General features: G+C 36.2%; 1 protein-coding gene across 1 annotated transcript; it reads left to right on the top strand.

Annotated features, from left to right (window-relative positions):
* The first annotated feature begins 5211 nt into the window (after positions 1 to 5211).
* On the top strand, positions 5212 to 11450 carry LOC124915754. Its single transcript, XM_047456517.1, has 10 exons — positions 5212 to 5229; positions 5298 to 6095; positions 6493 to 6586; positions 6699 to 6851; positions 6939 to 7631; positions 7706 to 9387; positions 9472 to 9682; positions 9761 to 9833; positions 10495 to 10625; positions 11000 to 11450. The coding sequence occupies exons 1-10, from the start codon at positions 5212 to 5214 to the stop codon at positions 11344 to 11346; spliced, it is 4200 nt and encodes a 1399-aa protein (XP_047312473.1). The 3' UTR covers positions 11347 to 11450.
* The last annotated feature ends 517 nt before the right edge of the window (positions 11451 to 11967 follow it).

Raw genomic sequence — 11967 nt, 5'->3', positions numbered from 1 at the left:
TTATACCTAATTCTACTACAATGTATAACAGTGGTATCAGAGCTCGATTCTGGCAAATTAACGAGGTATGTCGTGAGTTATTAGCAGGTTGATCAGAAATGGAAAAAGGAAGTCCATCGTCCATCTGGAAACGAGTTGAATAAGGTCAGATTGCTCTGATTTTCATTTCTGAAATTTCTGATATTTGATTGAAAGGCGAGAAGCAGGATGCTGTGCATACTGCAGAATTTGTATTCCGATTATTGAAAACATTAGAATCGATCAGTGAATTTGAAGAGAAGGCAACAATTGAATAATAACAGTGAAGAAGACAAAGCAGGAAATGAAGTGGTGCGGTGGAAGATCGTCGGATTGCATGAGGAAATGACGAATCGACCTGGTTCATCTGAGAGACAACCGTCAACACAACTGTGAGTGATTGTCTGGAACTTACCTGGTTATCTGGTCACATCCTTTCTTTGTATCCATGAATATTAGAATCCGGCTACAATCCATGATATCCTCTAGTAACTTCACCATTTGTTGTACTTCTGATTCTTAGACATAATTTCAACGTGCTGGTGAATAGAACGATCAGCTTTTAGATCTTCTGGTTCATCTGAGAGACAACCCGAAACCGGATTTCATTAGTCGTTTAATTTCAGAAATTGATTTCCAAGGTTTGGGGTAGGAATCCTGTAAACAAGTCGCTACTAGTGAGAAGAGAGAAAGTATTTGTCTCTCTTAATTAAGTTGGAGTGCACAGTTGGGAACTAGAGGTCAGGTTTGGGAACCAGAGGTCAGGTTTGGGAACCAGAAGACAGGTTTGACCGTCAAGTTTGAGGTTTGGAAACCAGAGAACAAATTTGATTGTCAGTTTGGACTGTTTTACTGATTGCACAGTTGGAAACAGGGATCAGATTGAACTGTTACTAAATTGTTGAAATACTGGATTACATTGTTTTGGGATTATTAGTGTGGCTAGCTGAGGTTAAAGAGGATCATCAAGTTTTCTTGAAAGTGGAAATGGCTGAACTCGAAATGAAAAACGAACTAAAAGAGATGGGTTTGAAATTTCAGGAAAGTGATAAAAGATTAGATCGAAATGATCAACGGCTCAACCGAATGGAAGAAATGTTGATCTCAATGCAGAAAGTGATTATGCAATTAGAGAAAAATGTTAACGGTGAAACTCTTAAGCAATCGATGGATGTTTTAGAGAAAGAACAGAACTATGTTTACGGATTGAAGACCTCAAGTCCGGTTCCTCAAGTGGCCCAACAAACAAATGTTGATGAAGAAAAAGTGGAGACTCAAGTGGAATACGAAACAAAATACGACGATTTTGGGTTTGGAGAAAAGATATGCGGTACTGCAAAATTGTCGATTATTTCCTTGCAAGTCCCAAAATTAGTCTTAGGAAACGAGATGCCACTAAAGGTGATTAACGAACAAGAAGTTCAATCGACATACATTGATACATACGATTGTGATCAAGTTGAACGAGGCATAGCTCAATTTGCTTTCACAATTGATGCATTTGAGAGTCTCGAAGAACGAATCTTGGCCAACGACCCTCTGTTTCAATCATTTCATGATTTAAGACAAAAAATTGGATACTTTTTGTGGTTTGAAGAACCACCAGATGATAAAAGTTATATTCGAAGAACTTTTGGTCATAAGTCGTTGATGAGATGCAAATACTTCCTATGGTTTGAGGAACCACCCGATAGTCTAAAGAAGCAATTCCGACTATTGATATGGTTCGAAGAGCCACCAGATGCTTTATAGTTTCAATAGCACCTTCGACTATTGTCGTTCGCGGACGAACGAAGTGAAGGAGAGGGTAATGATACAAGAGGAAAGAATATTAGGGCTATTACACTATGGCGGGAGTGGCAGTTATTGATAGACTAGTATAAATATAATATTGGTTGTTAAGAATATATAGAAAATGATTTTATGAAAAATCTTGTTAGAGTTTCTCTCTCATCCCATTGTATTCACCCTAGCAGTTAGGGTTCTATCTTCTTCCTTCATCAATTCTTCAATTCTCATCTCAATATAATTCTTCTATCGTTTTATGTTCAAGATTTATACCTAATTCTACTACAATGTATAACACACTGTTTTGGCGACTGGCAAGAAGTTATCGTGGAAATCGACCCCATCTTTTTGGTTGTATCCTTTTGCAACAAGGCGTGCCTTTTATTTTTCCACTGTTCCATTTGGATTGAGCTTTGTTTTGTAAATCCACTTGCACCCTATTGATTTCTTCCCATTTGGAAGTGGAACTAAATCCCAAGTGTTGTTATTTTTCAAAGCTGCCAATTCTTCTTTCATTGCAATTTCCCAATTATTAATTTTTGCAGCTTCTTTATAAGTATGTGGATCTTTAAGTGTAAAAATATTTCCTAAAAATTCTATGTAATCGGTGTTCATACATTTGGATGAATAAGGAAAAGTGTTTGGTGTGTATGATTTTCCATTGTTAATATTTGTATTTGAGTTAACAATGTAATCATTTAACCAAGTTGGATGTTTTCTTTCTCTACTGCTTTTCCTTTGTTCATTTTGAAAATCATTAGATGATTCAGTGTTGTTTAAGGATGAAGAAATGGTTGGTTGAGAAGATGCATTTGTGTTATTTTCAAATGAAAAATCAGTTGAGTGATGTTGAAGTACAAGATCAACATTGTGTTTTGGAGAAAATGCATTGTCTATGTGAGATGACTCTAATTCTTCATCAGAGTCATCAAAAACAGTTTCTACATTTGAAGGATTTTGTGTGTTTTCAGGTACAAATTTTGTGTTTTTATATGAAAAAATATTTTCATGAAAAATTATGTCTCTAGACAGAAGTATGATTTCATTTGTTATTATTTTTGTTTGCAGACTGTCTTCCTCCTCTGCCTCTATTATTTCTTCCCATATATTGTCCCCTTTGTTGCTCTGAATTATCTTTCATCAGCATAGTAAAATTTTCAGTTTGTTCTATCATTAATGACTAAACTTTCCTTTGTCTTTCTATACTCAGCAACATCGCATACGCTCGATTAATACTCAGTTTTGGGTCCATAAGAAGTATTTGTTGTTTTGCATGATCAAAATAGTCATTTAGACCCATAAGAAACTGTGTGAGTTTATTAGATGTATCCTGTTGAACTACAAGTTTTGTCATTCTACAACAGCAAGGCGTTCTTAGATCACAATTACAACATGGTAATGGCTCCAAGACCATGAGCTCATCCCACAGTTTCTTAATCATAGAATAATATTTTTCAATTGAAAGAATCCCTTTATTTCTTCAGAAACAGTGTTCAAGATCCAAGATCGTACTAAGCAATCTACATTTCTCCACCGATCAAATTGTTCAGCATCTTTTGGAACCACTAATGATCCGTCTATGAACCCTAATTTTGACTTTGTTTCCAGTGCTAACCTGATACCACTACTCCAACCGATGTAGTTTTCACCGTTGAATGTTGTTGTGCAGATAATGCTTCCTGGATTGTCCGAGTTCCTAATCGTAAACGAATCATTAGAGTCGTGCTTTTTCTTCGCGGCCATTTTAATCGGTTGAATAATTTCTTCGGATTAACCGTTCGCTGAGGAGAATGACGAATCACTATCAAAATCAGATATTTTTCTTTTTATCTCTTCATGTCCTTCTTAATCTTCAAAAGAATCTTGCTCTGATACCATGTGAAAGTTATGAGACAGAGATTGAAAGATTAAGGCTTGAAAGAAAGAGATTAGACAAAAGAGAGCCTGTCCATTTTATATTAACATAATATACAATTAAATTCTTAACAAACTTAAGTCTTTACAATTTTCACTTTTACAATGTTTTATTTATTACATATTCTTTCGGAGGTTGATTTCTCATCTTTTTACCTGAAACCGTATTAACGATTTAATATAGATTTCGGAATTTCTGACCACCCCACCCCACCCAGAACTTCTTCACGTCTTGATCTTTCCCCGTCGAATTCCCTTAATCCTTGTCATCTTGTTTTTCTCTCTCTCTACCAGGCTTACCTTTTGTTGGGCATCTCTGGTTTTCAAAGGTTTTGAAATCATAAGCTGTACATTGCTTGGTTATCAATCTTGCAGGCCTTTATTGATTGTACATACTAAAGCATTGTTTTAGATCTCGGAACAGAGCTCGAAGACCTATTGCAGCTCCATGGCCGAAGGAAAGCTCAAAATTCTCGACGACCTCCTCTCGTCAGAATTGGGCAACCAGCAATGGACCGACAAACGTAATATCTCCGTCAATATTTATTTCGAATTCCTTCAAAATTTGATTATGATATTATTTGATATAAGTAGCACATAGATTCTGGCTTAATTCGATTATTGAGTTTCTTTTGTAGGGTTTCAATCGTTTTCGTTTCAATTGAGTACAAGTTCTTATGATCAGTAGCATTCTGGTATGGTCACGCTTTCCAATCCAAGGAATGTTTTGGAATATTTGGCTTGACAGAAGAAGTCTTATCTTAATTGAAAACACAACAGTTGGAAAATGTGGTTAATAGTACTAGTAGTATTCTTGGAATAAATTTGATGTTTCTATATTCTAATAATAGTTCATTGTTATGGAGTTTGGGAATAAAATTTTATAGAACAATCTAGGAAAATGTGGATTACTCTAATAAGATGTTAATCCCCACTAGAATATACAGTTATAAAACTGGGAAATTGGTGCCCTGACATATTTTCTCTAGGATCAATGCATTAGTTAATGAGTTAGATCGTATGCTCTTCAGTTAGTGATTCTAATTACTGTTTCCTAGATTGATTGTTCTATTCTATTGTAAATTAACTTCTGCTGGATCAAGTGTTAATTATTTATTCGAACCACTTGAGCTAATAGTTGCAGAATCCATTGGACAGAACAATATTTTTAAAAGATCAAATTAAGCATTTCTTGATGAGTACTGATGTTAGATTTACTTTCTGTTATATGATTAATTCAACATCATTTTCATGACCAGTCCCTTCAGACCAGGCACTATCAGAGAACAACATTCCTCTGTCTCCCCAGTGGCTTTATGCTAAATCAAGTGAGTTGAACATGGTAAGTTATTTTCATATCATTGAAATTCCAATAGATACCTTACGGAAACATCAATAATTAACTGCCACGTTCTCTTTCTGCTTACATTTTGTCCCTGAGTTTTGGGTAGTGTTGTTGATATTTATTCATCTAAATGCCCTTATTACAAGATGTCTGATTTCTTATTCGTGGGTTGCAACACCATCTTCATACATTGATAGGATTCTAAGTCACCAACTTCTCTTTCTCTGGGCAGGACAATCCTACTGAATCTAGTCAGAAGGAGGTTATTCTGCATTTGGATGGTTCTGAGGAGATAAGGGAGCTGAGGAGAATAGCTCCTGAGTCCGAGAGTGTCCACTGTTGGCGTGAGGAAGAGAGGCACACTGGATTTGTTGTGAGAAAAGATCGCAGGAAGATCCAGTGTCATACTGACAGTTCGGTATCAATCGGAAATAATAATACATCTTTTCTTCCTGATAGATGGATTGATATTACCGATTGCAATTCTGGGAATGACACCAGACGGGATGGGAAGTGGTCATCAAGGTGGGGCCAGGATGAGAAAGAATCTCGGCTTGAGAGGAAGACAGATGTAGAGAAAGAAGTTAGTTATTCTGATAACCAATCAGTAGCAGGTAGCAATCGCATTGGGAGTGAAGCAGATTCTCGTGACAAGTGGAGGCCTCGTCATAGAATTGAGTGGAATTTTAATTTTTCCAGCTCCCATCGTGTTGCACCTGGATTTGGCGAGAGAGAAAGAATGAAGGAATCCAAAGTGGGGTTTAGTTTTGGGAGAGGAATGTCTAGAGGGGCTGCAATAAGACCATTAGGTGCTTCTCATTTTGAAAGAAATGATTGCCTTCCTGGAAACCCAGGATTTTCAATTACTATGTTCCTCTATCCAAGAGGAAAGCTGCTTGATATCTACCGGAGGCTGAAACTGGGGTCATCCCTTGCTACAGTTCCTGAAGGACTGGAGGACGTGCCTTCAATAACACAAAATGCTGTGATCCAACCAATGTCTTTTGTTAAACCAGAAGCAGAAGAGAAGGTGAGGTCTAGGGTTTGTTGGGAAATTTGATTTTTTATGACTCCAAAATCATCACAATTTTGACATTTCATTTGATTTTGAATTAATTAGACAATGTAAATCCATAATTGCCTATTTGAAAACACATTCTCCATCTGGATCAGAAAAAGAACAATAAATTTCCAAATATGTACAGTACTATGTGTAGTTTTCAAATGTTTCGTATTTGAATCAAGATGAGAAATTTTACAAAGACAAATGTTTACAAATGAAGCTATTTATTTAATCGTTTTTTCCTTTATGGTGTAAAAATATTTGAACATCACAAAATGGCGTTTAACTCCATATAATCCAATCATTTCAAAGCCAAATATCTCTTTGTTTCACCTGTATATCTTATTTGTAAGCAAATTGGCAGGCTGTACTTGACGATATTTATAAAGGCAATATCACTGGCAGTTCGGTAAATCAAAATTCATTTAGGAAAAGCAGATCAACGGATAGTGGGACAGGTGATTTGTTTTGAGAAGAACAAATGTTTTGTGTAAGGGTTTTGATGCTAATTTGCATTAGTCACCACATTCATCTTTCACTTCTTAATCTTTGAGAATCTTCCCCTTGTAGATGTTAGAGGCAATCAATCCATTGATGAGAATCTTCTGTCTTCTGTGATTGTTGAATCAAACAATGATTCTGTTGTAGAATTTGCAAATGGTCTTCAAAATGATGTTCATGGAACAGAGGAAAATGACAGATCCAGGGTGAATTTTGCAAATGGTAAGCAATATGTCTGTATTTCTGTTTTGTTCTTTGGTGGCATACAAGATGAAGACTTTCTAACTGGTTTCATTATTCCATTTCCAGAGGGAGATTACCACCATCTTGTGTCAGATCATCAAGCTCCGGATGTGTCCACCACAATGTACAAGGATCAACCAAGACCGATGATTGGTGCTAACAATAGTCACAACAAGATTTCTGGTGATAGCAATTTGAAGCTTCCAGATGATTCTAATTGTGTCTTTCTTTCTTCATTGTCCGAGCAACATTGGGATAGGAATCTGAGTGATTCTAATGCTGGTCAATATAACTTGATCAGCGGGTTACAACCAGAAGAACTGAGTTTGTACTATCTTGATCCTCAAGGAGTGATTCAGGGACCCTTTGTTGGGGCTGACATCATCTCATGGTATGAACAAGGTTTTTTTGGGACAGATTTGCCAGTTCGATTGGAAGATGCGGCTGAAGGATCACCTTTCATGGAGTTAGGTGAGATTATGCCACATCTCAAAATTAGTGATCATCACTCCAATAGCAACAATCGTCTTACAACAAAGTATGAGCAGCTTGGAGGGTTTGAGGAGAAAATGAAGACGAGTTCAGTTCCTTCCCCTCCTATGGCTGAATTTGTTGGTGCATCTGGTTTGGTTGATCAGAATTGGCAATTGTCTGGTCTTCCAATGGATCATCATCCACAACCAGGAGTGCCTGAGAAGGAAGGTCAATATACACTCCAATTCCCTGAAGATAAGAATTTTCAAGGCAATGTTGATGAAGGTTTGTACTTTTCATTTGTAGTTAAAAGAATTTTTTCTTTGCATTTCATTTGACATCTATGATTTTCTCTGTAGAAATTGTTTTCCTTGGAAGACCGTCTAGTAGTGGGAATGCTGTTCAGAAACCTTCTACAAGTGATAGCAACTCTATACCTAATCCATTGGTTAATAACCCCTTCCCATGTGTGAATAGAGAGGAAGACCCGTTAACACAACTGAATGAGAATACACTACATCCTTTTGGGTTATTGCGATCTGAGCTAGAAGGCAATAATTACATAAGGCACGATCAGACGGACATGCCTAACTTCTGCAGTATTAATGACTCGGCTCTTGTTTTTGATACATTTCCTGATGTTTATAGAAGAAATAAGGTAGGTGTACCAGACTTATATGAAGACGGCATTGATGCTCATCGAGCATCAAATATAAACGAACTTGACATTTTTGATGCGGCAATGTCACATCGATTACAACAGCAAAATCTGCAGCAGCACAATGTACTGTCTCCTTTTGTCCATGCAAATGAATCAGTTATGGAACGAATTCCAATCCGGGATTCTATTCACCATCAAAGGTTTGGTAGCCAAGTGGGGCAAGACCTGAATCAGCTTTTGGATTTACAACATCAGCAACGGCATTTTCAGCTTCAGCAGCAGTTACGGCAGCAGCAGTTGTGGCAGGAGCAGCAGCAGTTGCATAAGCAACAAAGGCTTCTACAGGAACATCAGTCTCAGGCACGTCAACTGTTGCTTGAACAACTGATGATGAGCCAAATTCATGGGGTTGGTCATGTACAGAGACATGAAACTACTCTTGGACCTAATAATACTCTTGATCAGGTCTTAATGAATCAGAAAATTCTCCACGACCTACAAAAACACACACGTGTTCAATCTAATCATCCCGAACCTTCTCTTGAGCATCTTATTCAAGCGAAAATTAATCAAATGCAACATCAGGGTCATCAAAATGATCTATTGGAGCTTGTGTCACGGGCAAAACATGGACTACACCATCCCATTGAAAACCCTATGATTCACCAAGAACATTTGCATGGAAGGCAGTTGAGCCTAGGATTAAGGAATCAAATGCAGATGGAAGGAGGCGGACAAATTCTACCAGTTTGGTCTTCTGAAGAAACCAACCAATTTCCTAGGAATTCTGCTGCCACACACAATGGTCCATTGGAATATTTTCAGCGGCAACAAATGAGTCACACTGAATACGATCTTTCCCTCCGAGATCGTGTACATCAAGGTCAATATGACCCTCGGTTAAATGCTTATGTGGAAAATGCATTGGCACGAACTGAACATCTAGATCTTCAAGGAAAATATGCACAAAGGAATTCTTCGGTTCACTCAGCTGGGTTCTCCCAAGGAATGCAACTAAGAGATGAGTTTCACACTTCTCATGAGAACCGATGGTTAGACAACAACGCTAGAGTAGGAAATGACAGGATAGGACTCCACTTTCAACAATTGCATTTTAATACAGAGTGGCAGAACAGGGAGAGAGAAAGTAACCGGAACTCTGAAGATCCGAGGTCTTGGATATCAACAGGAACAAATGATGATGGTTCAAAGAGCTTACTCATGGAATTGCTTGGTCAAAAGAAGGTCAGCCACCAAGCAATTGACCAATCAGAGTTGAGCACTATGAAACAATATGAAAAAAGAGCTTTCTCTAGCAAAATAAGTTCTTGTGGTTCTGATTTAGCTGGAGCATCAAATGTTTCTGTTGCTGATGACAAGGTTAGATTATATACTTTGGAAAGTGCTGAGAGTTTGTTTAGATTCATGTTCTAGTTGAAGGTAACTGATTCTCGGATATTGCAGGCAATTTACACAAATCTGGATATGGTAGGCCTTTCATCATCTGAAAGAGACTTTGATGATGTGGATATCAAGAAACAAGGATTTAAAAGTGAGGCCAGCCCTGCTTCAGAGATTTATGATGGTATTGCTTTACAAGCTAGGTTACCTACTAAAAATCACTGTGAAAAGGCAGTCAACATCATTAGCAGGCATAACTCATTAGTATTTTCTGGTAATTCTTAAAGTTCATTTATTCTTTGCGAATTTTGCATTTGGGTCAATTTGTGGTGACAGTTGAAACATTTTCTAGGTAGTAATGCAGACATTTACAATGACCTGACGACTTCATCTCACTCTTTCACAGAAGAGGTTACTAAGGATCGGTAAGAATAGATGTTTTACAATTGAAGTGTTTTGATACAAGAATATAATCATTATCATAATATAAAGCTACAAAAGATCGTCAAAACTAGAAGTTATAAATTTGTCAGTGTTAGAATTATTGTATAGATAAATTTGCTGCAATCTTTACAATTGAACATTCTGAATTGACTGGGTTCTTTCAACTACAACTTTAATGTCTGCATTCAGTTCATTCAAGAAAAACAAAAGTGGTGTTTGATAACACAACTTATTACTTAATCTAAATTATTAAGTGTTTATTTGAATTAAATTAATTTGATAATTATGATTTCAAATCACTTAATTATTTAAATTCAGCTCAAATTAAGCTAGAAACATGAAGCTAACATATTTGTCTTAATTCAGGAACTATAGATGAATTAACTCTAATATAATTCCAAAAGACTATTTTAACCTCGAAAATTAATCAAATTTCGCCACTATAAGGGTAAATTAGTCCGAGACTTTTTCAACATCAGTTCCGTATTTGTTCAAATCAACTTATATATCAAATACTTCAAAATTAAAACATTTTCATTTGGGTTATTGAACATTTTTTTTGTTCAAGAATTAAATTTAGTTTTCCCAAAAGCACCCTTATGTATGTGTACCCTCATAACCATATCTGTCTAATGAATGCAGGATACCAGCTGAAACGAGTAAAGGAGGATTGGAGAATCTTCTTCTACGACGTCCAGCAGTCTCCAGGGTCTCCTCATCATCTGTTGGAAGTTTGTCTGAGTTTTCCTCCAATCACGCGCCTTCTTTTGAAGGTATCAATTGTTTGTTCTTCTAGGAGGTTTTTTCATTTATCAACTACACAACCTCTTCTTTCTCACTTGCTTTCACGTTTCAAATTTTAAAATCTGTTAGGCTGTGGAATAACCGAATAAGTGTTATTGATGGCAACCTTATACGTAGCATTTAATTTGTCCACAAGTTACACTAAAGCATAAAACCAGGTCAATTCGAAAAAGAAAAAAATGGAGGTAGGTATTTGTCACCATCACGATCCAATTGGATAATCCCAAAGTTAAAATAGAAAATGAGTTTAGATATTGAATGATGATTTTCTCTGAGCTGGCTGGGATGTTTATCGGAGTCAGTAAAGTGTTAAAAAAATATTGAAGGATGATTTTGTCCTCAGGTGGAAGAATTGAGTACGTAGTAGAAAGAAGAGGAAATAAGGCATCAGAATCAGGAAATCCTTCTTGTTCTAGGAAGGATGTAGGATTTAGAAGGACATCATCTTATACTGATGGTGATTCTGCATCATTTAGTGAGATGTTGAAGAGCAATGCTAATCATAATAACAAGCTGCATGGAGAAGTTGGTTTAGAGGCTGCTGAAGGGAAAGCAGTAATTGGTCAAGGTGGGAAAAAGAAAGGAAAGAAAGGCAGACAAATAGATCCGGCTCTGCTTGGCTTCAAAGTCACCAGCAACCGAAATTTGATGGGCCAGATTCAGAGGCCAGATTATCATCATCATTATTAACAACAAATCACCGATCCTTTTGTTTCCCTTTATACTACATGTATAGATTTATAGATCCTTTATTCATTTTACTTACTCCTCCATGCATTGATAAAATTGATTAGTTGTGCATATAATTTTGTTGTAATTTATATATATATAATAATGCTTAATTTTAAAGTGTTCGAATTGTCGGGTCAAGATATATATGTATGTATGAATATATGTGTGTGAGTAAATGTATATTTGGGTCTGATTATGGGTTAATCTAAAAATAAAATAAAAAATGTTTTATGTATGTTTCGAACTTATAACATAACAACACAAGTATAACCCTTTAACCAAGTATGATTAAGATGTGGTTTGTCGTAATAGGTCAGTAACAATTTAAAGTGATTAAAAAATATGAATTCAATATTTGATTAACCAAAGTGTGAGGTTCTTGATTGACCAAAGTGTGAGGTCATGATACTAAATGTTAATTGAGATTGGTGATTTGTGATTTGTTTTCTTAAGAAACAAGTATAATCATTTAACCAACTAGACAAATAAGACTTTATATTTTAAATTCAACACAAATAATGAACGTTGGACATTTTTAACAATATAAGTTTAACTTTTTAATTAACTATATATATATAA

The sequence above is a fragment of the Impatiens glandulifera genome, chromosome 9 (assembly GCF_907164915.1).
Source record: "Impatiens glandulifera chromosome 9, dImpGla2.1, whole genome shotgun sequence".
NCBI classification, from domain to species: domain Eukaryota; kingdom Viridiplantae; phylum Streptophyta; class Magnoliopsida; order Ericales; family Balsaminaceae; genus Impatiens; species Impatiens glandulifera.
The sequence above is the reverse complement of the archived record's forward strand: the minus strand, read 5'-3'. Positions and strand labels throughout refer to the sequence as shown.

Excerpts from the sequence above, each read along its gene's own strand:
- LOC124915754 (XM_047456517.1), top strand. Across the intron at positions 6,587-6,698 it reads ATCAACGGATAGTGGGACAG|ATGTTAGAGGCAATCAATCC; the intron begins GTGATTTGTTTT and ends TTCCCCTTGTAG. Across the intron at positions 9,683-9,760 it reads TAACTCATTAGTATTTTCTG|GTAGTAATGCAGACATTTAC; the intron begins GTAATTCTTAAA and ends AACATTTTCTAG.